This window comes from Hyperolius riggenbachi, chromosome 2 (assembly GCF_040937935.1).
Source record: "Hyperolius riggenbachi isolate aHypRig1 chromosome 2, aHypRig1.pri, whole genome shotgun sequence".
NCBI classification, from domain to species: domain Eukaryota; kingdom Metazoa; phylum Chordata; class Amphibia; order Anura; family Hyperoliidae; genus Hyperolius; species Hyperolius riggenbachi.
Genome location: NC_090647.1, coordinates 21,055,194 through 21,081,490, shown reverse-complemented (window position 1 = coordinate 21,081,490; position 26,297 = coordinate 21,055,194). Strand labels below are relative to the sequence as shown.

The following is a 26,297-nucleotide window of genomic DNA, read 5'->3' as shown; positions in this document are numbered from 1 at the left end:
CTAATCTATACTGGGGGCAGCTACCTATCTAATCTATACTGGGGGCAGCTACCTATCTAATCTATACTGGGGGCAGCTACCTATCTAATCTATACTGGGGGCACCTAACTATCTAACCTATACTGGGGGCAGCTACCTATCTAACCTATACTGGGGGCAGCTACCTATCTAACCTATACTGGGGGCAGCTACCTATCTAACCTATACTGGGGGCAGCTACCTATCTAACCTATATTGCGGGTACCTACCTATCTAACCTATATTGCAGGTACCTACCTATCTAACCTATACACTGGGGGCAGCTACCTTTCTAACCTGTACTGGGGGCACCTACCTATCTAACCTATAGCTGGGAAAAAGGCCTATCTAACCTATACTGGGGCAAGTATACTGGCTACCTATACTGTGGGCACCTACCTGGCTAACCTATACTGGGGGGATCTATAGCTGGCTACCTTTACTGGGTCACCTATGCCTGGCTACCTATACTGGGGGGACTTGTAGCTATATGTCAGGAATCAGGATGGATGGAGGCGCGCTGAGCCCTACGCTGCTGCAGAGAAGCGCGCAGCACGTGTGTCACTCAGCCCTGTGACAATGTCCTGAGTGACGACGAGTCCTTCTCTCCTGCTCCCAGAATCCTGGCACCTACACTGGCACGAAGTCTGCAGACTGCTCTGCAGAAAGTAAGAGAAGACTGACCAGCAAGAAGTAGGGCTCCCCAACCTCCCTACGCTAAAGGGGGAATATGCTTATGCTGCTAGAGTAGATACACTAATGGGGGGGGGGGGGATCTGCTGCCTAAATACACTAAAGGGGATCTGCGACTGCAAGACTAGTAGCCTAAGCCTATATACACTAAGGGGTAGATCTGGCAGATCCCCCCTCCCCCCCCCCCCTTAGTGTATATAGGCTACTAGTCTTGTATATGTAGGCAGATCCCCCCTTTAGTGTATATAGGCGTAGGCTACTAGTCTTGCAGTCGCAGATCCCCCATTAGTGTATTTTGACAGCAGATCCCCCCGACCCCCCCCCCCCCATTACTGTATGTGTGTGTGTGGTGCACTCACACGCGAAGAGGATGAATGTAGGGGGCACCAAAATCTGGTTACGCTCAGGGCGCTGTGAAACCTAAGGCCGGCCCTGACCAATGGGCAGATCTCTCACTTCCCCGATTCCCCCCAGATATCTTTACACAGCCTCCATATACCCATAATGCAGCATGGAGGGGCTTAGTGAAGGCAGCAGTGAAGGTGTGGAGGCGTCTGATCGGGTCACACAGGGCATAAAAGGAGATCTGCCCAGCCTTATAATCCAGACATATTCTAACTCTATCACTGGGGATCCTGTCAGGTAACTGGATCACTTTCCTGTCATGTATTAATAAATACTTATTATACCCCCTCTCCAAACACCAGGACTTGTTATTATCTCCAATCACTGACTGCCATCCTCTCCTGGCTATACTGGGGTAACACATCCCGACTCTCCACATATCTGATCCTCCAACATCCACTTCCCAGTAATGTCGCCCTGAGGAGAATCTCTGGCTGCTCAACACCTGAGACCAATACTGAAATCTCTCTGGTGATTCTTGACGATACTGACTGCTGACTGACTTGGATGCAGTTCTCCTGTCAGCTGATATATGTAGATTATTACCAGCTGTGTTTACATCCAGTAATATGTCTGCATACACTGGCAGCCCTAATGTTTGCTGTGCAGTCCCAATATTTGTCCCCCCAGCCTGGCGCTGTGTGTGTTGTGTGATGGGGGTGGGTTGGGGGTGTGGCCTGGATAGTTCAGCAGTGATGGGAACTTTGTCCTCTGTACTAGAATGTGGATAGGCCTGTGTGTCTGTATGTTTCTGCACAATTACCCCAGACATGATATCAGATAGTCCTGTGTGTAATGTGTGTGAGATGCCGGCCACATCCAGATCCCCTCCATCATGGAGCTGTTTATCATGTCTCTCTCTGTCCTCCGTGTCACACAAGTCACCTGTGTCTGATTCCTGTAAGACAGTCAGTGGATCAGTCATGTTACACAGCTCCTCAATGTGACGCATCTTCCTGGACAGCTCCTCCTTCTTTATTTCCAGCTGCTGAATGATGTCATTGTATGATTGTGACACCTGCTGTGCCTGCCTAATAATGTCACTCAGGACTCTCTTCTCCAGATCTTCCAGCTGTCTCCTGATGTCTCTAAACAGGGCAGAGACTCTCTCTGTTTCACCATCTGCTTTTTCTTGTGCTTTTCTCCTGCGTTCCTCCAGACTCTGGACTCTTTTCTCAGCCTCCTCTGTCCCTGTCATCAGTTTCTGTAGATCATTTCTCAGTTTCTTCTTCTTCTTTTCAGAGGCCTCATCCAGCATCTCCACCTGGTGTCCCCGATGTTCTCCAGCCAAACTGCAGGACACACAGATACAGGCAGCATCCTCAGTGCAGTAATACTCCCGGATCTTCTTATGGACAGAGCATTTCCTGTTCTCCAGGGAAGTGTTGGGGTTACATAACACATGTTCTGGTGCCTTGCTATGGACTCTCAGGTGTTTAACACACAAAGAAACATCACAGTGCAGACAATATTTAACAGCCTTCACAGAAGAGTGCACACAGTTACTGCAGAAGACTTCGGCCTCCTGATCTGGATGAGTAGACAGGAAACTCTCTGCTATCTTCCTCAGAGCAATGTTACTCTGCAGTGTCGGCTGCTCCATAAACCCCTCTCTACATTTAGGACAAGAATAACCTCCAGACCCCTCCTGTGTATCCAGCACACGATCAATACAGACCCGGCAGAAGTTGTGACCACATCTCAAAATTACAGGATCAGTATAAATGCTCAGACAGACGGGACAATCCAGGTCCTGGCTCAGATCAGTAGACGCCATCGCTGGCAGCAGAATGAGGAAGTGAAGGTGCAGAGGCTGAGCTAATCTCTCTATTATTATCCTGGAGTCTCTGTAGTCAGACAAAGAAAAACACTGTGGCTGCTATTTGCCTTGACAACTCACATTACAAAAAGACTTAAGGTGGCTACACACTATGCAATCTGACTCAGGGGCGTAGGAATAGGCCCTGCAGCCCCTGCGCCCGCGGGGGGGCCCGGCCCCCCCCTGGGGCCCGCTTGGGGCCGTTTTGTGGGTGCTGGAGGGGTGGCAGCATGAGGGGAAAGCCTTGCCCACAGTCGGCGGGGAGAGGGGTAGTTCCCCCCTCTCCCTCACCTCGGGGCTCTCCCCTCTGTGCTCCCCTCCAGCTCGTAAGTGTCTGTGGGGCTGTGGTGGGCAGCGAGCGGCGGGCAGATACATACCTGCTTCCGTGCGTTCCATTGGAGACTTCTCCCTCTGCCCACCACAGCCCCACAGACACTTACGAGCTGGAGGGGAGCACAGAGGGGAGAGCCCCGAGGTGAGGGAGAGGGGGGAACTACCCCTCTCCCCGCCGACTGTGGGCAAGGCTTTCCCCTCATGCTGCCACCCCTCCAGCACCCACAAAACTCCGAGCGGGCCCCAGGGGGGGGGGCATATTACGATTTTCTGGTGTCTGCTGCCCACATTACGATTTTCTGGTGTCTGCTGCCCACATTACGATTTTCTGGTGTCTGCTGCCCTCATTACGATTTTCTGGTGTCTGCTGCCCTCATTACGATTTTCAGGTGTCTGCTGCCCTCATTACGATTTTCAGGTGTCTGCTGCCCACATTACGATTTTCAGGTGTCTGCTGCCCACATTACGATTTTCAGGTGTCTGCTGCCCTCATTACGATTTTCAGGTGTCTGCTGCCCTCATTACGATTTTCAGGTGTCTGCTGCCCACATTGTGATTTTCAGGTGTCTGCTGCCCACATTACGATTTTCTGGTGTCTGCTGCCCTCATTACGATTTTCTGGTGTCTGCTGCCCTCATTACGATTTTCTGGTGTCTGCTGCCCACATTACGATTTTCAGGTGTCTGCTGCCCACATTACGATTTTCAGGTGTCTGCTGCCCTCATTACGATTTTCAGGTGTCTGCTGCCCTCATTACGATTTTCAGGTGTCTGCTGCCCACATTACGATTTTCAGGTGTCTGCTGCCCACATTGCGATTTTCAGGTGTCTGCTGCCCACATTGCGATTTTCAGGTGTCTGCTGCCCACATTGCGATTTTCTGGTGAACTCTGCCCACATTACGATTTTCTGGCCCACATTATGATTTTCTGGTGAACACTGCCCACGTTACGATTGTCTGGTGAATGCTGTCCACGTTACGATTTTCTGGTGAACGCTGCCCACATTACGATTTTCTGGTGAACACTGCCCACGTTACGATTGTCTGGTGAATGCTGTCCATGTTACAATTTTCTGGTGAACGCTGCCCACATTACGATTTTCTGGTGAACTCTGCCCACATTACGATTTTCTGTCCCACATTACGATATTCTGGTGAACGCTGCCCACATTACGATTGTCTGGTGAATGCTGTCCACGTTACGATTTTCTGGTGACTGGTGCCCACATTACGATTTTCTGGTGAACTCTGCCCACATTATGATTTTCTAAAGGCCCACATTACGATTTTCTGGTGAACTCTGCCCACATTACGATTATCTGGCCCACATTACGATTGTCTGGTAAAATGCTGCCCACTTTACAATTAATTTACAGTGAAACGCTGCCCCATTACGATTATTTGGCTCCTATGGGGGGGGGCCCCATCCAAATATTCGCAGGGGGACCCAGTGATTTCTAGTTACGCCCCTGATCTGACTGTACAATTTTTCTACAATCTTACCATGGGTGTAGGGCCCGTAGTCGCATTAGGTCGCCTTCGCGACCTGGCCCGGCTCCTGAAGAGGCAGGGGGGCCCGGGGGCCATTGGGAGGGGGGCGCTGTAATGAAGGGGGGAGCCACAGCCGCGGGGAGGGCAGCCCGACCTTTCTCTCCCTTCCTCTCCCCGGGCCGCCCTCCATGCTCCCCCCTCGGTATGCAGAGTGAGCGCGAAGGGACGCGCTATACAAAACTACTCAAGATCAGCGATTGGAACCCGAGAGGTGAGTAGTTTAGTACAGTGCTTCCCTGCCCGCTCACTCTGCATACCGAGGGGGGAGCATGGAGGGCGGCCCGGGGAGGGGAAGGGAGGGAGAGGTCGGGCTGTCCTCCCTGCGGCTGCGGCTCCAACTCCCCCCTCCATTATGGGGGTGGGGGGTACCTTCCTAACCTATCCTGGGGGGTACCTACCTAATCTAACCTATACTGGGGGCAGCTACCTAACCTATCCTGGGGGGCAGCTACCTAATCTAACCTATACTGGGGGGCAGCTACCTATTCTAACCTATACTGGGCAGCAGCTACCTAATCTAACCTATACTGGGAAACACCTAACTATCTAACCTATACTGGGGGAACCTACCTAATCTAACCTATACTGGGGGTGCAACTAGACCTGGCTAACCTATACTGCGGGCACCCATACCTTGCTCTGGGGGGGGGGGGGCGCAATATTTACTAGCACCCAATAGGATTGCATATGTGGGGAAATCTGCTGCCAATAAGATTGCATTTGTGGGGAAATGTGCTGCCAATCTCATTGCATTTGTGGGGAAATGTGCTGCCAATCTCATTGCATTTGTGGGGAAATGTGCTGCCAATCTCATTGCATTTGTGGGGAAATGTGCTGCCAATCTCATTGCATTTGTGGGGAAATGTGCTGCCAATCTCATTGCATTTGTGGGGAAATCTGCTGCCAATCTCATTGCATTTGTGGGGAAATCTGCTGCCAATCTCATTGTATTTGTGGGGAAATCTGCTGCCAATCCCATAGCATTTGTGGGGAAATCTTCTGCCAATCTCATTGCATTTGTGGGGAAATCTGCTGCCAATCTGATTCCATTTGTGGGGAAATATGCTGCCAATCTGATTCCATATGTGGGAAAATCTGCTGCCAATCTCATTGCATTTGTGGGGAAATCTGCTGCCAATCTGATTCCATATGTGGGAAAATCTGTTGCCAATCTCATTGCATTTTGTGGGGACATCTTCTGCGAACCTGATTGCATTTGTGGTCGGCGGCCCTCCACCATGTGTTTTTTTTTAATCGGTTGTCTATAGTGGCAGTGTGTGCTGATCTCTTCTACCTCCGGTATGTTCACTATAATTTGTTGCTCTGTGCCTGTAGGGATAGTAAACTAGCTGCAGTGTGTGCTGATCTCTGCCAGGGCCGGGCCGACACATAGGCTCACAAGGCTGGAGCCTCTGGAGCGGAGGTCACTGCAGTCCGCGGGGGGGGGGGGGGGCGCTAGGAACAGGTCTGTATAGTGCCTGGCTTGCCGCCCACCACCCCAGCTGTATTCACGCTGTGAATTGCTGACCACTTTAATCAGCTGTCTGCTGCCGCTGTCCTCAGTCTCTTCTGGCTGCGTGTACAGAGGAGAGCGCCCCTCCCCTCCTCTGTGACACTGAGGGGTGGGGCTAAACACTGCAGAGCAACACGGGGAATTCAAGAATGTAGTGGGAAGACAGGTAGCTATGCAGGGGAATTGGGGAGATGCTCTGTGAGGAAGGGGGAGAAGTGTTCACAGCAGATCATGCAGGCATGATTCTGCTCACATCCATGACACACTGCCTGTCACTGAGCTGAATCATGGATCTGTTTGCCTAATGCTGCTGCCTAGTGTACATGAGACACTCACAGATGGGAGCTGTATCTCTCATTCTTTTTTGAAACCTGAAGCTTCGGCATGATTATGTGGGGGCTGTAAGATAACAGGAGTAACTGCAGTGTTAATAGGCCAGAGCTGGGCTTCCTGGGTGAAAAGAGAGCACACAGGGGAAAGCAACTACAGGGAGTGCAGAATTATTAGGCAAGTTGTATTTTTGAGGAATAATTTTATTATTGAACAACAACCATGTTCTCAATGAACCCAAAAAAACTCATTAATATCAAAGCTGAATATTTTTGAAAGTAGTTTTTAGTTTGTTTTTAATTTTAGCTATTTTAGGGGGATATCTGTGTGTGCAGGTGACTATTGCTGTGCATAATTATTAGGCAACTTAACAAAAAACAAATATATACCCATTTCAATTATTTATTTTTACCAGTGAAACCAATATAACATCTCAACTCATTCACAAATATACATTTCTGACATTCAAAAACAAAACAAAAACAAATCAGTGACCAATATAGCCACCTTTCTTTGCAAGGACACTCAAAAGCCTGCCATTCATGGATTCTGTTAGTGTTTTGATCTGTTCACCATCAACATTGCGTGCAGCAGCAACCGCAGCCTCCCAGACACTGTACAGAGAGGTGTACTGTTTTCCCTCCTTGTAAATCTCACATTTTATGATGGACCACAGGTTCTCAGTGGGGTTCAGATCTGGTGAACAAGGAGGCCATGTCATTAGTTTTTCTTCTTTTATACCCTTTCTTGCCAGCCACGCTGTGGAGTACTTGGACGCGTGTGATGGAGCATTGTCCTCCATGAAAATCATGTTCTTCTTGAAGGATGCAGACTTCTTCCTGTACCACTGCTTGAAGAAGGTGTCTTCCAGAAACTGGCAGTAGGACTGGGAGTTGAGCTTGACTCCATCCTCAACCCGAAAAGGCCCCACAAGCTCAACTTTGATGATACCAGCCCAAACCAGTACTCCACCTCCACCGTGCTGGCGTCTGAGTCGGACTGGAACTCTCTGCCCTTTACCAATCCAGCCACGGGCCCATCCATCTGACCCATCAAGACTCACTCTCATTTCATCAGTCCATAAAACCTTAGAAAAATCAGTCTTGAGATATTTCTTGGCCCAGTCTTGACGTTTCAGCTTGTGTGTCTTGTTCAGTGGTGGTCGTCTTTCAGCCTTTCTTACCTTGGCCATGTCTCTGAGTATTGCACACCTTGTGCTTTTGGGCACTCCAGTGATGTTGCAGCTCTGAAATATGGCCAAACTGGTGGCAAGTGGCATCTTGGCAGCTGCACGCTTGACTTTTCTCAGTTCATGGGCAGTTATTTTGCACCTTGGTTTTTCCACACGCTTCTTGCGACCCTGTTGACTATTTTGAATGAAACGCTTGATTGATGATCACGCTTCAGAAGCTTTGCAATTTTAAGAGTGCTGCATCCCTCTGCAAGATATCTCACTATTTTTGACTTTTCTGAGCCTGTCAAGTCCTTCTTTTGACCCATTTTGCCAAAGGAAAGGAAGTTGCCTAATAATTATGCACACCTGATATAGGGTGTTGATGTCATTAGACCACACCCCTTCTCATTACAGAGATGCACATCACCTAATATGCTTAATTGGTAGTAGGCTTTCGAGCCTATACAGCTTGGAGTAAGACAACATGCATAAAGAGGATGATGTGGTCAAAATACTCATTTGCCTAATAATTCTGCACTCCCTGTATACTGGGAGCACCAACCTAACCTATACTGGATGCCCCTATGCCTGTCTACCTATACTGGGGGCTCCTGCCTAGATAACCTATACTGGGACCACCTACCTAGCTAACCTATACTGGGTGCACCTCTGCCTGACTAACCTATTGTGGGGGGACCTACCTAGCCTATACTGGATGCACCTATGCCTGTCTACCTATCCTGGGGGCACCTACTCACCTAGCTAACCTATACTGGGTGCACCTATGCCTGACTAACCTATACCTGGGGCACCTATACCTGGCTACCTACCTACACTAAGGGTGTTTTTTCCCACTGCTATAGTATGTGGTGCAAGTTGTCGGGTGCTGTGCATCTTCTTTTGGGCTCTGGTATCCATTAACCAATTACTGACAAGCTGATGCATTACACATCCTATTAGAGCCTGTTAACGGCTCCAGGACGTTTTAATGCGTCGCTCGCTCCCGTCGCCACTGTACATGTGTGCGCACCTCCCCCGCCACCATAAATAGTTGCCTTAGGGACTTAGCTTTTATTTTATGAGGGTATATTACTATTACTTTACTACATAGGGGCTTGTAATTATGGATCAGACAAAAAAAAGACAGAAAAATTACACCTACTATATATTTCCCACCAATATATTGTGGGACATAATTGAAACGGTCTAATAATTGGGACAAATGGGCAAATACAATTTGTGGGTTTTATCCACAGGAGAATGTTTTATTTTGAAACTATAATGGCCAAAACCTGAGAAATAATGTTTTTTTCCCCATTTTTTTTATTTTTCTCTTTAAAATGCATTGAGAATAAAAGAAAATCTTAGCAAAATGTACTACCCACAGAAAGCCTAATTGGTGCCAAAAAAAAAAAAAGGTAAAGATCATTTTGTTCAGATAAATAGTAATAAGGTTATTGGTGAATAAAAGGGCGTAGCATTGACAGGTGAAAATTGCTCTTGTCCGTTAGGGTAAAAACCGCTATGGGGTGAAGTGGTTAACCTATTACTGCACAGGAAATTAAAATTATCAACTAGTGAGGTAAATTACTGACTTGTGCAGTGAATGCCTCAGGAAATGCCAAGAAATTGCAATTCACAAAGATTAAAGGATTGTTCACGCTGCAAGAGCTCTTTATTAGCTCTAGTGATTTGAAAACCTCTTGCTAATGCAATGCTCTGGGTGATTTTCACAAAGTGTACACACATCTAAAGGGATGCCAGGGATGCACTCCACAGGAAAAGCAATGGCCTTTTGTAGTGTGAGCTGTCAGGACAAATAGCAGCCACAGTGCTTTTCTTAGTCTCACTACAAAGGCTCCAGCAAGAGAAAGAGAGATTAGCTCAGCCTCTGCACTTTCACTTCCTCATTCTGCGATGGCGTCTGCTGATCTGAGCCAGGAGCTGGAGTGTCCCGTCTGTCTGAGCATTTATACCGATCCTGTAATCCTGAGATGTGGTCACAACTTCTGCCGGGTCTGTATTGATCGTGTGCTGGATACACAGGAGGGGTCTGGAGGTTATTCCTGTCCTGAATGTAGAGAGGGGTTTATGGAACGGCCGGCACTGCAGAGGAACATTGCTCTGAGGAAGATAGCAGAGAGTTTCCTGTCTACTCAGCCAGATCAGGAGGAGACCGGAGTCCTCTGCAGTAACTGTGTGGACTCTTCTGTGGTGGCTGTAAAATACTGTCTGCACTGTGAGGTTTATCTGTGTGATAATCACCTGAGAGTCCACAGCAAGGCACCAGAGCACGTCTTATGTGACCCCAACACTTCCCTGGAGAACAGGAAATGCTCCATCCATAAAAAGATTCTGGAGTATTACTGCACTGAGGATGCTGCCTGTATCTGTGTGTCCTGCAGGTTGAATGGAGAACATCGGGGACACCAGGTGGAGGTTCTGGGTGAGAAGAAGAAGCTGATAAATAACTTTCAAGAACTGAAAGCAGAGACAGAGAAGGCTGAGAAAAGAGTCCAGAGTCTGGAGGAGCGCAGGAGAAAAACACAAGAAAAAGCAGATGGTGAAACAGAGAGAGTCACTGCCCTGTTTAGAGACCTCAGAAGACGGCTGGACGGTCTGGAGAAGAGAGTCCTAAGTGACATCATTAGACAGGCACAGCGAGTGTCACAATCCTATAATGACATCATTCAGCAGCTGGAAATAAAGAAGGAGGAGCTGTCCAGGAAGATGCGTCACATTGAGGAGCTGTGTAACATGACTAATCCACTGACTGTCTTACAGGAATCAGACACAGGTGACTTGTGTGACACGGAGGACAGAGAGAGACATGATAAACAGCTTCATGATGGAGGTGATCTGGATGTGGCCGGCATCTCACACACATTACACACAGGACTATCTGAGATCATGTCTGGGGTAATTGTGCAGAAACATACAGACACACAGGCCTATCCACATTCTAGTACAGAGGACAAAGTTCCCATCACTGCTAAACTATCCAGGCCACACCCCCAACCCACCTCCACCGCACAACACACACAGCGCCAGGCTGGGGGGACAGATATTGGTGCTGCACAGAAAATATCAGGGCTTCTAGTGTATGCAGACATATTACTGGATGTAAACACATCTTCTAATAATCTACATATATCAACTGACAGGAGAACTGCATCCTGGGAAATCACAAGTCAGAAACACCAGAGAGATTTCAGTGGCCTCAGGTGTTGAGCAGCCAGAGATTCTCCTCAGGGCGACATTACTGGGAAGTGGATGTTGGGGGATCAGGTATGTGGAGAGTCGGGATGTGTTACCCCAGTATAGCCAGGACAGGAGAGACATCATGGATTGGAGATAATAACAAGTCCTGGTGTTTGAGGGAGTATGGTAATCAGTACTCAGTGAGACATGATAATAAAGAGATCCGGTTACAATATATAATCCTCAGTGATAGAGTCAGGATATGTCTGGATTATGAGGCCGGGCAGATCTCCTTTTATGCCCTGTGTGACCCAATCAGACACCTCCACACCTTCCAAGCCACCTTCACAGAGCCCCTCCATGCTGTGTTATGGGTAGTGGATGGCTGTATAAAGATATCTGGGGAGAATCAGGGGGTGTGAGAGGTCCGCCCACTGGTGACATCACAGGGAGACAATTGTGATTTAAAGGACCACTATCTCGAAAAAATGTAAAATACATGTAGACACATACAAACAAGAAGTGCATTTCTTCCAGGGTAAAGTGAGCCATAGATGACTTTTCTCCTATGTTGCTGTCACTTACAGTAGGTAGAAGAAATCTGAAAGAAATGACTGGTTTTGGGCTAGTCCATCTTAATGGAGGATTCTCAGCATGGCCATTATTGTTTGTAAAGACACTCCCTGAAAAGGATTTATGCAAAGATACAGGCTGGCCTCCCTGATTGCTGCACACTTTTTTGGCAGTTGGGAGGAGCAACCGCCATTCCCTAAGTGCTGTTGAAAATAAAATAAAAAAACCTCGAGACCCCTTCCTCATGGGAAGATGGGCTACTCCAAAACCTTGGTTCTGTCAGATTTCTACCACTTACTATACGTGACAGCAACATCGGAGAAAAGTAATTGATGGCTCATTTTACTTCGGAAGAAACATACTTCTTATTTGTATTAGTTTACTTGTATTTTAAATTTTAGGAGAGGTCCTTTAAAGTTTTTCTGAGATAAAATGAAAAAAATAATAATTCATACATACCTGGGGCTTCCTCCAGCCCCCTTCAGCCTGCTCGCTCCCTCGGTTCAGTCCTCCGCATCCTGGCTCTGCCATAAGGGCTCCTGATAATTTTGGCCAGTTGGCGCATGTGCAGTTTGGCTGCGCGCGCTCCCCTGTCTCACTCCTGCTCCGTTGTTCTGCGCCTGCTCAGTAGTACAGCACAGGTGCAGAAGGCTCCTAACGACGGCAGTGTGGCCTTGCCATACATGCACAGTAAGCCCCAACTGGCTGAAGTTACTGGGAGCCCTTATGGAAGATCCATGAGGCGGAGGACGGTGCCGAGGGAGCAATCAGAATGGAGGAGGCTGGAGGAAGCCCCTGGTATGTATTTGAAGACGAACAAGGAGGGCGCTATCGTGCATTAACCTTTTTTATTTTAAAACATAAAACCGCAGTGCACTTTATAGAATGTAACATTTGCAGGCATATAATACAATCAAGGATTTCCCTCCAGTGGATCCTCATCCCATCTTACCTCCTCCAGCCTGGCCCAGCAGATCTGGCGAAGGCGGAGATCACCGAAACACGTGATGACGCAATAACATGCTGACGCTGGATCCACCTCTCAGCTGGCTCCTCTCCTGGTAGATCTGAGTACAGCAAGTTACACCCATGCTGCTGGCCACAGCTGGAGGAGGAAGGGCGGGTCTCGGCACCACTGGAGAGAAATCCTCAATTTTACTACATGCCTGCAACTTTTACATTCTAGTAAGTGCACTATGGTTTTATGATTGAAAATAGAAAAGGTTATTACGTGATGGCGTAGTTATTGCACGGTGGTTAGCGCTCTCACCTTGCAGCGCTGGGTCCCCGGTTTGAATCCCAGCCAGGTCAACAACTGCAAGGAGTTTGTATGCTCTCCCTGTGTCTGTGTGGGTTTCCTCCGGGAACCCTGGTTTCCTCCCACATCCCAAAAACATGCTGATAAGTTAATTGTCTTCCCCCTAAATTGGCCCTAGACTACGATACACACACTGCATCATACATACATAGACATATGACTATGGTAGGGATTAGATTGTGAGCTCCTCGGAGGGACAGTAAAGTGCCAAGACGGCGCTGCGGAAGATGTCGGCGCTATATAAATACTAAATAATAATTTAAAAAAGTGTGTTCCTTGTTCTCCTCCTTAGATCCCCACCTCTGACCCACAGTATTGGAGCTGCACCAGTTGCTACCTCAGAAAATTGTTCCTGTTGGTCTGTTTGCACTGTAATGCAGGTATCTTACTGTACAGAGAATTGTAATTGGCTCATTGCCTGGCCAATAGTTACTAGCTGTCTATAAATCTCTATTTTTTTGTCCTAAACAATTGTACCATGGAGTTATTCCTTCTTCTCATCTCATACTAATTGCTTTATCAATCATAAATATAGGGAACTGAGATATAACAATTATCATATTTATTTATCAATTAGCACATTTCAAAAACACATAATTCATATCCACATAATTAAAACCAATTAAAACTCATAACCTATAGAACCAACCTACGCAGGATAGTTAATATAGATTCAGGTGCACCTATTTATACCGGTATATGCATATATATCTCTTCAGGCCCCTTTAAATCCTGTTCGGTTAGACTATATAACGTCATCCATTAGGGAAAGCAGTATCTTCAATCCACCCTGTATATTAATCTTTGAACAAGCCTCTTATCCATCTATGAGATACACCCCCATTACATGTAGCAAGCAGCTACAAAACCTTGCTCACCTTAGACTAGGGATGCTCGGATACCCCTTTTTATTATTCGAGTTTGGTCGAATTCGAATAGTAAATTATTCGAGGTCGGTCGAATATTCGAGTCGAATATTTTTTACTATTCGATTCGACCTCGAAATTCGAGCTCACTATTCGAGTCGGTATTCGAGCTCATTATTCGAGCTGACTATTCGAATTGGCCTTAAATAGCTTCCAACACTTGTTTTGGGGGTGAATGATGCAAGAAACATCTTTTTTTCCAAGTAACAACAGCAAGTGATTATGTGGGGATGTTCCTTTTAAAAAAAAAAAAAAGGTGGAAAGAGAAGTTGTGTCCAAAATTCTGTTCAGTAGTGTATATACTTCTTCTTCTTCTTCTTCTGTATCTTTTATATCTTCTTCTTCTTCTTCCTCTTCTTCTTCATCTTCTTCCTCTTCTTCTTCTATATCTTCTTCTTCTTCTTCTATATCTTCTTCTTCTTCTTCTTCTTCTTTATCTTCTTCTTCTTCTTTTTCTTCTATATCTTCTTCTTTATCTTCATCTTCTTCCTCTTCTTCTTCTATATCTTCTTCTTCTATATCTTCTTCTTCTATATCTTCTTCTTCTTCTTCTTCATCTTCATCTTCATCATCTTCATCTGTGAGGCTTGGTGGTGTATTCTCCACAGTCAGCATGCAACGCATGAGCTGGCGTGGAGGAGATACACACACTAGCACAAGGAAACAGGCTATCCCTAGTATAGTGGAGGGGAGGACTGACTCCAATAGGAGATTTGTGGCGCACAGAGCCGGTGCAGATCCGACAGCCACAAACAATACTTTTGCGATAACGTCTCAGCGCAAGGTAGCGCTGGGCGCATAAACCAGAACTGAGGAGATCAGGACAGGTAGACAGAATGAACGCTTGCTTAACTAGCCACTACTTAGTGACAGCAAGCGTCCACAATAACACAGACTGGAATGAGGCAGCCAATGCGTTGCGGCGATGGCGTGCCTCACAAAGACAGGACAGGATAGTCAGGAAATAGCAGGATCAAGATAGATGAACGTAACACAGATAAATATACAATAAGTATGATTTCCTAGCGTATTACAATTACAGCTATCAATGAAACTATTTGTAACGTCTGACTAACATATGTATATATCGGCAATGAACCGACATATGACATAAGCAGGAACGCTAACTAGGACTGGAGTAATACAGGGAACAGGACTCAGAAGGATTCGCTATCTCTTCGCAGAGATGAACACAATCCACAAACGGTAACAGGACAGGATTCAGAAGGATTCGTTATCTCTTCGCAGAGATGAACGCAATCCACAAACGGTAACAGGACAGGATTCAGAAGGATTCGTTATCTCCTCGCAGAGATGAACGCAATCCACGAACAGGACCAGGAGCAGGGTAACTACCTCAGCACGGGTGGTCACGGTACGCGCAACCTACCAAAACGTGCTGGAAAGCTGACTAACTGCACACAGGATATAAACAGTTCGTGTACGTATACATCAGCGACACTGATGTATCAACGTAACACAAATACAAGGAAAATAATAAACGTGCTGGTATGCATATATATGGGCAATGAACCAATATATGATGCAAAACCAGCAAAGTATCTTTAGAACAAGAAACACGATCGGGGCTGAAGCGACAGCAAGACTGGCTTACACTGAAGCTCTGAAAACCCAAGGAAACCCTGCAGGAAGCAGATCTTTATACTGAGGTCATCCAATGGGAGCAGACATGCAGATTCCCACACAGGTGAATGATAATCAGTCACAAGCTGACAGCAGGGAAAGACAGACAAAGCTATGCAGCTTGCATGGAAAGACATCAGAACTGCCTGAGCTGCAGCACTACTACTTCCAGCAACACCTGCTGCAGCAGCGATCATTACATCATCTTCATCTTTTTCTTCTTCTTCATCTTCTTCATCTTTTTCTTCTTCTTCTATATCTTCTTCTTCTTCTTCTTCTTCTATATCTTCTTCTTCTTCATCATCATCTTCTTCATCTTCATCTTCATCATCTTCTTCTTCTTCTTCTTCTTCTTCTTCTTCTTCTTCTTCTTCTTCTTCTTCTTCATCTTCATCTTCTTCTTCTTCATCTTCATCTTCTTCATCTTCTTCATCTTCTTCATCTTCTTCTTCTTCTTCTTCTTCATCTTCTTCTTCATCTTCTTCTTCTTCTTCATCTTCATCTTCATCTTCTTCTTCTTCTTCATCTTCTTCTTCTTTTTCTATATCTTCTTTTTCTATATCTTCTTTTTCTATATCTTCTTCTTCTTCTTTTTCTATATCTTCTTCTTCTTCTATATTGTCTTCTTCTTCTTCACTTATTTCTCTTCTATATTTTTTTTTTTAAAGAAATGCAGCTATTTTTGAGCGTAATAGCTGGTGGCGTATGGTGGAAGCGCCATTGTATGTGCTCCCTGGCAGTGGAAACACACAGACAGCAGGAGGTAAATTCAGCAAGAGCAGCAGCAGGAGGAGGATGATTGTGTGGCAGCAGGCAGTCAATGAGGCAGGCAGCGAGACATAATAGGCTATGGTACCTGGCGGTGGTACCAGGCCGTAAATACACAGCATGAGGTTCCAGACAGCGGTCGTGAAGCCCACATCGTGTCCAATACACAACTGGGACAACACAGTTTTCAACCCGGACACCTCAGAAAAACTAAACCTTTTTTATTTTTTAATGGTTTTTTTTTTTTTTACAGCAAATTTAACAAATAGCTATTGTTGGACGTAATAGCTGGTGGCAGAGTGGCAGCAGAAGGTAAAATCTGTGTACCCTGGCAGTGGGAAACACAGACAGCAGCAGCAGCAGGAGGAATGGAGGAGTAGTGTGAGTGTGGCAGCAGGTAGGTAGGCAGCGTGACATAATAGCCCTGGTACCTAGCGGTGATACCAGGGCTGTAAATAAACACAACAGGAGGTCCCAGACAGCGGTCGTGCAGCCCACATCGTGTCCAATACACAACTGGGACAACACAGTTTTCAACCCGGGCACCTCAGAAAAATTAAAACTTTTTTTTTTTTAATGGTTTACTTATTTTTTTATTTTTTTTTACAGCAAATTTAACAAATAGCTATTGTTGGACGTAATAGCTGGTGGCAGAGTGGCAGCAGAAGGTAAAATCTGTGTACCCTGGCAGTGGGAAACACAGACAGACAGACAGCAGCAGCAGCAGGAGGAATGGAGGAGTAGTGTGAGTGTGGCAGCAGGTAGGTAGGCAGCGTGACATAATAGCCCTGGTACCTAGCGGTGATACCAGGGCTGTAAATAAACACAACAGGAGGTCCCAGACAGCGGTCGTGCAGCCCACATCGTGTCCAATACACAACTGGGACAACACAGTTTTCAACCCGGGCACCTCAGAAAAATTAAAACTTTTTTTTTTTAATGGTTTACTTTTTTTTTTTTTACAGCAAATTTAACAAATAGCTATTGTTGGACGTAATAGCTGGTGGCAGAGTGGCAGCAGAAGGTAAAATCTGTGTACCCTGGCAGTGGGAAACACAGACAGACAGCAGAAGGGCAGTACACAGCAGCCCACTGTAGGTGTAAAATGTGTGGCTGCAGGCGACGTAATAGTCAAAGTGAACCAGGCTGGCTTAGTAGTGAGCAGGAGCCAGGAGGTGGTAAAGGGTGGGAAGGCATATTAACGATGGTTCCGGCAGCCAGTTCATGTCCCCCTCTCGCCGACAACAGGGGCCAGGAACTCGCCTTCCACCCACGCCTGGTTCATCTTGAGAAACGTCAGTCTGTCCACAGACTTGTGAGACAGACGTGAGCGTTTCTCGGTGACCACGCCACCAGCTGCACTGAAGCAGCGCTCGGACAGCACGCTGGAAGGGGGGCAGGACAGCACTTCCAGGGCGTACTGCGCCAGCTCGCTCCAGATCTCCAGGCGCTTGACCCAATACTCCATGGGATCAACAGGGGCATCGCTGTCAAGCCCGCTGTAGGACCCCATGTAGTCAGCCACCATGCGGGTCAGACGCTGGCTGTGACCGGAGGAGGATGCTGCTGCATGCACCTCCTCTCTAGTCACTGCTGGAGCCTCTACAGTCCTGTAGAGCTCGTTGCTGAGAGACAGCAGGTCTGTGGGGTGCTTGCTGCTGGATGCAGGCACCTGCTGCTGCCTCTGTGCTGGCTGGACAGTGGGGGTGGAAGGCTGGGGGAAGGCTTCCTCCAAGCGCTCAACAAGGGCCTGCTGCAAGCTCCTTATTTGTTGCGCTGGGTCTCCTCCTGCAGGAGGCAGGAACTGGCTCAACTTCCCCTTGAGGCGCGGGTCCAACATCATGCTGATCCAGATGTCCTCCCTCTGCTTCATCTGGATCACCCTGGGGTCCTTGCGCAGGCACGTCAGCATGTGCGCTGCCATTGGGAAGAGGCGGGCCACGTGTGCTGGCACATCGACGGCAGTGCTGTCCTCATCCTCCTCCTCTGCCGCCTCATCCTCTCTCCACCCCCGCACCAACTCAGCTGCACTGTGCTGATCCCCCTCATCAGCAACAAGGTCAGGGACCTCCACCAAGTCCTCCTCCTCCTCCCCCTCAGAGGTGGACTGTGCAGCTGCATGCCGCTCCTGCTGGGCCAAGGCTGCCGCTCCCTGTTCCAGCAAAGCATCGAGGGCCCTGTTCAGCAGACAAACCAGGGGCACCCACTCGCACACCATAGCATGGTCCCTGCTCACCATGTTGGTGGCCTGCAGAAAGGGAGCCAGCACTAAGCACACCTGCTGCATGTGCCCCCAGTCATCATCGGGGACGATGGACGGGATGTTGCTGGTCTTGTCCCTTTTCTGATTGGTGGACACAGTGGCCAGGGCAAGGTACTGGTTGACAGCGTGCTTCTGTTCAACCAGACGCTCCAACATCGCCAGGGTGGAGGTTCAGCGAGTTGGAACGTCAAGGATCAGCCGATGGCGTGGCAGCTGCAGCTCCTTTTGCACGTCTTACAGGCTCGCAGAGGCTGCAGGCGAGCGCCGGAAGTGACGCACAACATTCCTTGCCGTTTCCAGCAGTTCGCCCATCCCCTGGTAGGTGCGCAAGAACTTCTGCACCACCAGGTTCAGCACGTGGGCAAGACAGGGGATGTGGGTCAGGTTTCCCCTGTCGATTGCGGAAACCAGATTGGCCCCATTGTCGGCCACCACCTCTCCGACTCTGAGGCCTCTGGGGGTCAGCCAAATCCTCTCCTGCTCCTGGAGTTTGGCCAACACATGGGTTGCCGTCAGTTTGGTCTTCCCAAGGCTGACCAACTGCAGCAGCGCTTGGCAGTGGCGTGGCTTCACGCTGCTGCTGAGGCGGGGGGTTTGGCCAGGTGTGCCGGAGGATGGCAGAGCATCGGAGGAACCTGCTGCAGTTCCCCTGACCCTGCGGGGTGGCACCACCCACTGTGTTGCTGCTGCTGCTGTGCCCGCTGCTGCTCTTCCATCCTCATCCCCTTCCACCAAGCTGACCCAGTGGACAGTGAAGGACAGGTAGCGGCCTGTCCCGAAGCGGCTGCTCCAGGAGTCCATGGTGACGTGGACCCTTTCACCAACCGCGTGCTCCAGCCCTCGCTCCACATTGGCCATGACAAAGCGGTGCAGTGCAGGCATGACCTGGCGGGCGAAGAAGTGTCTGCTGGGGAGCTGCCAGTCTGGGGCTGCACAAGCAAGCAGCGCACGCATGTCGCTCCCCTCCTGCACGAGCGTGTACGGCAGGAGTTGGGAGCACATGGCCCGTGCCAGCAAGCCATTCAGCTGACGCACGCGACGGCTGCTGGGAGGCAGAGCCCTAACCACCCCCTGGAAGGACTCGCTCTAAAGGCTCTGGCGTCGCCTTTTGCTAGCACGGGAATCAGCAGAGACAGCAGAGGAGGCCACTGAGGACTGGCTGCCAGAACAGGCCTCAGTGTTGGTGGCAGGAGTTGCAGAGGGGGGAGGAGCAGTGCGTTTCTGCACTCCTTCTGGTGGTGCTGGAGGAGCAGGAGGGCGGGTGGCTGCTGTTGCTGCTGCTGAAGGCTGTGCAGTGATGGGTGTGGTGCCACTGCCAGCACCAGATGCCTTCAGCCTCTGGAACTCCTCATGCTGGTGGTAATGTTTAGCAGCAAGATGGTTGATGAGAGAGCTGGTGCTGAACTTTAGTGGGTCTGCACCTCTGCTCAACTTCCGCTGACAGTGGTTGCAAGTGGCGTACTTGCTGTAAACTGTGGGCATGGTGAAAAATTGCCAGATTGGTGACAAGAAAACCCCCCTACGGCCTGGAGCCGCTGCTGCCTGTCTCCCTGTGGTGGTGGTGGGGGGGGGGGCTTGGGTGCGGCTGGTGGTGGTACTGGCAGATGCTGCTGCTGAGCCTGAGACACCAGCAGGCTGTGGGACCTGCCTACTGCTGCTGCCAATGCTTGCAATGGTGCGCCTCCTTGCAAGGCCCACAAGCGCATCCTCCTCCTCCTCCTCAGAGCTGCTGATGATGACATCCCCAGGTGCTGGTGGTGGCGGCACCCAGTCTTTGTCTGTCACCACGTCATCATCATTATCATCATCATCCTCCGCCTCCTGAAACATGTCCTGCTGGGATGATGACCCCCAAACTCCTCTCCTGATGCATGGATGGGCTGCTTGACTGTCGCCACAGTCTTGCTGTCCAATCCCTCCTCCCCCAAAGTGCCCATCAGCATCTCCTCCACAAAATCGCCAACAACAGCAGACAATTGACTCATCATGCCTGGGGTCAAAAGACTGCTGAATGACAGATCGCCAACTGACGGTGAACTGGCCTCCTCCCCAGGCCCTGCTGGGTGGCTGCTGCGAACATGGGTGGTGGTGGTGGTGGTGAGGGTGGAGGCCTCGGATGCAGAGCTGATGGCGGGCTGCTCATCCGCCGTCATCAGTTGCACCACAGTGGCTGCATCCTTTTCCTCAATGGGACGTTTCCGACCCGGCTGGAGGAAAATAGGAGCAGGTACTACACGCTGCTGCTGCTGCTGTGTCTCTGCAGCGTGAGTTGCAGATGCTCCTGCTGGGCGCCCAAGGTGTCCACGGCCAGTGGCTATAGGCGGAATGTTAGCCACTGACGCAGCTGCTGCGGAACTGTGCATGGTGGCGTGGCTTGCCACAATGCTGCTCCCTCTCCTCCTGATTCCCTTGCTGCCCTTCCCCTTGCCCAAACCGCGCTGGCTGCCACTTCCAGACATCTTAGATGTTTTGGGCGTAAACAAAAAAGTTTTTTAAAAGGGCGGGTGAAAAAGTGGGGTACTTTAATGGAGTGGGTTGGTGGGTGAGGTGACACTAATCACTAAGTGATTAGATCGCTAAGTGATTACTAGTAAGGAACAAATACAAAATACAATAATCAGTAATCAGTAAGTGTGCACAATGAACAGTGAGTGAGTGTGTCCCCTAGTACACTAACTAGAAAATACAATAATCAGTAGTAATCAGATTCAGTAGAAGGCAATAGAGTGTGTGTACACTACAGACAGTGCACGCACACACACACGCAGGAGCTAGCCTATGAACAGTGACTGAGTGTCCCTAGTACAGTAAGTACAAGTAAATACAATAATCAGATTCAGTAGTAATCAGATGATTCAGTAGAAGGGAATACTGTGTACTGTGTACACTACAGACAGTGCACGCACACACACACACACGCAGGAGCTATGAACAGTAACAGTGAGTGTCCCTAGTACAGTAGTATAACTACAAAATACAATAATCAATCAGTAAGTAAAGGACAAGACAGGGTAGAAGACAGCAGAAACACTGGTATAGATGAGAAATAAACTAACAGAGGACAGGAGGACAGCTGCCCACACAGGCAAGGCCCTGAGGCCTAAAGCTATGTAACCTTGCCTGCAGCAGCAGCTGTCTCTATGTAACACACAAGCTACTAACTAAAATACAATCTCTATCTAGCTAACAACAATATAGGTGTATATAGCAGTTGTATGTGAGCAAAAACGCTAGGTGAATGACCACAATAGAGCACTTGCTAAGCCAAAGCACAAAGGAGCAGATCTCTCTCTGTACAAGTCTCAAACAAGGACGGAAAAACCGAACATGGCGGCCGCTATTTATAGGGTAGGGGCTGGCCAGGGTCCCCCTCTGTGATTGGCTGCCCTTAGAGGGCCTGGGAGCCCTCTGATTGGCTCTAAGGACATCAATCCGGGCTATGACGCTATTCGAGCTCGGTATTCGAGCTCGAATACCGCTGTTTGCTCGAATAGCTCGAATAGTGAATGGGCTATTCGAGTGAACTCGAATAGCCCATTCGAATAGCTGCAGCTATTTGAGCTCGGTATTCGAGCTCGAATAGCTGAAAAAGAACTCGAATATTCAAGCTACTCAAATATTCGAGCTCTGCTGAGCATCCCTGCCAGAGAGTTATTTTAACGGACGCCTGTCCCAAAAGGACGGGCAGTACGGACAAGGGAAATTTCAGGTCTTTATTACGGACTGCCCGTCCATAGACGGACGGTTGGCAAAATTGGTCTGTGTATCCATCTGCATATTTGTTGTCCATGTACTCTGAAGCAACAAATTACATTGTTTAAAAAAAGGATTTTTGTCTTTGTGAAGTGTGAGCTGTCAGGGTGACAAGAAGCCACAGTGTTTTTCTAAGGTCTGGAACCCACCAGCAGTATGTTACTAAGCCGTTATTAAAGAGAGTCTGAAGCGAGAATAAATCTCGCTTCAGACCTCATAGATAGCAGGGGCACGTGTGCCCCTGCTAAACCGCCGCTATCCCACGGCTTAACGGGGGTCCCTGATCCCCCAAATCCCCTCCGTAATGCGGGAGAGCGCTTCCTGGTTGGGGCAGGGCTGAACGCCGCAGCCCTGCCCCACGCGCGTCTGTCAGCGCGTATCTCCGCCTCTCCCCCGCCCCTCTCAGTCTTCCCTCACTGAGAGGGGCGGGGGAGAGGCGGCGATGCGCCGCTGACAGACGCGACTGGAGGCAGGGCTGCAGCCGTTAGCCCTGCCTCCAGGAGCGACCAAGTCTGCGACCAAGTGTCGCAATGGGGGTTTGGGGGTCAAGGGACCCCCGTTTAGCGGCGCTATTGCGGTGGTTTAGCAGGGGCACACGTGCCCCTGCTAACTATGAGCTCTGAAGAGAGATTTATACTCGCTTCAGAGTCTCTTTAAAGAGACACTGAAGCGAAAAAAAAACTATGATATTATGATTTATATGTGTAGTACAGCTAAGAAATAAAACATTAAGATTTTTTCGCTTCAGTGTCTCTTTAAGCCCTTGTGATTTGAAAACTGTTGCTAATGTAATGCTATGGGTTTGATCACACTAGAGCAGGGGTCTCAAACTCGCGGCCCGCGGGCCATTTGCGGCCCTTGATACAATATTTTGTGGCCCTCGCCGGCAAAAGCTTCTTTATAGTTCGCTCAGTGCTCCCAAGTAATCCGCCACATCCCCGCCGCTAAACAAGGGCTGCAGAGCCCCCAAATCGCCCGGGGGGCAATCCGCCAGCATTTCCTGGAAGAGGCAGAGCTTTCAGCTTCAGCTCTGACCCTCCTGATGTCAGTCGCCGCACGGATCGCCGCCTCTCCCCTCCCCTCTCTGTGAAGGAAGAGTGAGAGGGGCGGGCAGAGGCGGCGATGCGCCGCGATTGTGAAATTCCTTATGCGGCCCAGCCTCATCCTGACTTTGCCTCCTGCGGCCCCCCAGGTAAATTGAGTTTGAGACTCCTGCACTAGAGGGATGTGATTTTATAAAAATCCCCCATAGCATTAGCAAGAGATTTTCAAATCACAAGTGCTTAGAAAAGGCTGCTAGTGGGTTTGAGTTCTTAGGCCAGGCAGAAACCCACTAGGAGTGATTTCTAATCGCTAGTGATCTGAAAAAACTCTTACTAATGCAATTCTATAGGGGATTTTTATAAAATCACATCACACAAGTGGGAACACACCCATAGCATTACATTAGCAAGAGTTTAAAAATTGCAAAGCGCTCAGAAAAACGCTCCTAGTGAGTTTCTGGCCTCAGTCTGATTACAGAGACAGGATTAAAACAAAATAGAGAGAGAGAAAGAGATAAGCTCAGCCTCCACACCTGCACTTCCTCATTCTTCTGCTGCAGCGATGGCTTCTGCTGATCTGAGCCAGGAGCTGGAGTGTCCCGTCTGTCTGAACATTTATACCGATCCTGTAATCCTGAGATGTGGTCACAACTTCTGCCGGGGCTGTATTGATCGTGTGCTGGATACACAGGAGGGGTCTGGAGGCTATTCCTGTCCTGAATGTAGAGAGGAGTTTATGGAGCGGCCGACACTGCAGAGGAACATTGCCCTGAGGAAGATAGCAGAGAGTTTCCTGTCTACTCAGCCAGATCAGGAGGAGACCGGAGTCTGCTGCAGTAACTGTGTGGACTCTTCTGTGAAGGCTGTTAGATATTGTCTACACTGTGATGTTTCCTTGTGTGTTAAACATCTGAGAGTCCACAGCAAGGCACCAGAACACGTCTTATGTGACCCCAACACTTCCCTGGAGAACAGGAAATGCTCTGTACATAAGAAGATCCTGGAGTATTACTGCACTGAGGATGCTGCCTGTATCTGTGTGTCCTGCACTGTGATTGGGGGACATGTGGGACATAAGATGATGTCACTGGATGAGGCCTCTGAGGATAAGAAGAAGAAGCTGAGAAATGATCTACAGAAACTGATGGCAGAGACAGAGGAGGCTGAGAAAAGAGTCCAGAATATGGAGGAGCGCAGGAGAAAAGCACAAGAAAAAGCAGATGGTGAAACAGAGAGAGTCACTGCCCTGTTTAGAGACCTCAGAAGACGGCTGGACGATCTGGAGAAGAGAGTCCTAAGTGACATCATTAGACAGGCACAGCGAGTGTCACAATCCTATAATGACATCATTCAGCAGCTGGAAATAAAGAAGGAGGAGCTGTCCAGGAAGATGCGTCACATTGAGGAGCTGTGTAACATGACTGATCCACTGACTGTCTTACAGGAATCAGTCACAGGTGACTTGTGTGACACGGAGGACAGAGAGAGACATGATAAGCAGCTCCATGATGGAGGGGATCTGGATGTGGCCGGCATCTCACACACATTACACACAGGACTAGCTGATATCATGTCTGGGGTAATTGTGCAGAAACATACAGACACACAGGGCTATCCACATTCTAGTACAGAGGACAAAGTTCCCCTCACTGCTGAGCTATCTAGGCCACGCCCCCAACCTACCCCCACCGCACAACACATACAGGCCTATCCACATTCTAGTACAGAGGACAGAGTTCCCATCACTGCTAAACTATCCAGGCCACGCCTCCAACCCACCCCCACTGCACAACACACACAGAGCCAGGCTGGGGGGACAAATATTGAGGCTGTACAGCAAACATCAGGGCTGCCAGTGTATGCAGACATATTACTGGATGTAACCACAGCTGGTAATAATCTACATATATCAGGTGACAGGAAAACTGCATCCTGGGCAGGCAAATGCCAGAATCGTCCAGAAACACCAGAGAGATTTCAGTGTTCTCAGGTGTTGAGCAGCCGGAGATTCTCCTCAGGGCGACATTACTGGGAAGTGGATGTTGGGGGATCAGCATGGTGGAGAGTTGGGATGTGTTACCCCAGTATAGCCAGGAGAGGATGGCAGTCAGTGATTGGATATAATATCAAGTCCTGGTGTCTGTACAGGGGGTATAATCAGTACTCAGTGATACATGACAGGAAAGAGATCCAGTTACCTGACAAGATCCCCAGTAATAGAGTCAGGATAAGTCTGGATTATGAGGGCGGGCAGATCTCCTTTTATGCCCTGTGTGACCCGATCAGACACCTCCACACCTTCACTGCCGCCTTCACTGAGCCCCTCCATGCTGCATTATGGGTAGTGGATGGCTGTATGAAGATATCTAGCAGGGAACCAATGGATATGAGAGATCCGCCCACGGGTGACATCACAGGGAGAGAACTATGATTGGCTCTTTGTCTGGCCAATAGCTGCCTGTGTATTCCAGGGACAGTCTCCATATCAGAAATGTTGTCCCTGGATCTCAATTTTCTCTGTCCTGAACAATTATACCATGAAATCCTCCTTTCTTCTCACCTCATACTGATTGTTGTATCTTCTACTGATGGGAATCTATAACTCTGCACTAGCTTTGTTGTCACTGATGAGCAGCCAGTCATGTGATAAACAAACATAAAAGCAATTATTATTTTCTCTTTCTCTTATTTCATGTACTAAAAATAGGAAGAAATCATTATGAATATGTCATACTTACTGGCTGCATCCAGCAGGGGGAGGCTCATACACCTCATTATGTTTAGACAATCTTGTTTAGTAGCTGTATTCCTGCATTCAGCTTACAGCACACTGCAGGCTGACTCACACAGGAGAAACACAACCTTCTCTCCCCTTTAGTATAAATGGTGCCTGTTTGCATGCAGGGACTGCTGGGTTTTGATACTAGAAAACCCAGCCTCCTCTGTACATGGAGGGCTTTATTCACTAGAGC

The 26,297-nt window shown here is 48.7% G+C and overlaps 3 protein-coding genes and 1 pseudogene across 3 annotated transcripts in view; 2 read left to right on the top strand and 2 right to left on the bottom strand.

Annotated features, from left to right (window-relative positions):
- The window catches only part of LOC137542637 (cholecystokinin receptor-like), a 66,913-nt gene extending 42,646 nt beyond the window's left edge, over positions 1–24,267 (bottom strand). Inside the window, exon 1 of the mRNA XM_068264624.1 lies at positions 23,859–24,267. The gene's annotated coding sequence lies outside the window, so the exon portion shown is untranslated. The remainder of the gene's footprint in view (positions 1–23,858) is intronic.
- LOC137544651 (E3 ubiquitin/ISG15 ligase TRIM25-like) lies at positions 1,115–2,893 on the bottom strand. Its single transcript, XM_068265746.1, has 2 exons — positions 1,874–2,893; positions 1,115–1,717 (listed from the first exon to the last, which is right to left on the bottom strand). The coding sequence occupies exons 1-2, from the start codon at positions 2,891–2,893 to the stop codon at positions 1,115–1,117; spliced, it is 1,623 nt and encodes a 540-aa protein (XP_068121847.1).
- On the top strand, positions 9,676–11,925 carry LOC137542605 (E3 ubiquitin/ISG15 ligase TRIM25-like; annotated as a pseudogene).
- Positions 23,887–26,000, top strand: LOC137542621 (E3 ubiquitin/ISG15 ligase TRIM25-like). The gene has a single exon (XM_068264623.1). It carries the CDS (start codon positions 23,888–23,890, stop codon positions 25,754–25,756), a length of 1,869 nt encoding a protein of 622 aa, XP_068120724.1. The 5' UTR covers position 23,887; the 3' UTR covers positions 25,757–26,000.
- Positions 26,001–26,297: the final 297 nt, after the last annotated feature.

Bases quoted from the DNA above. Each gene is read 5' to 3' on its own strand.
- LOC137544651 (XM_068265746.1), bottom strand. From the start codon at position 2,893: ATGGCGTCTACTGATCTGAGCCAGGACCTGGATTGTCCCGTCTGTCTG. The intron at 1,718-1,873 runs GTGCAGAAACAT...GGGACTGCACAG, and splicing joins ATATCATGTCTGGGGTAATT to CAAACATTAGGGCTGCCAGT.
- LOC137542621 (XM_068264623.1), top strand. From the start codon at position 23,888: ATGGCTTCTGCTGATCTGAGCCAGGAGCTGGAGTGTCCCGTCTGTCTG.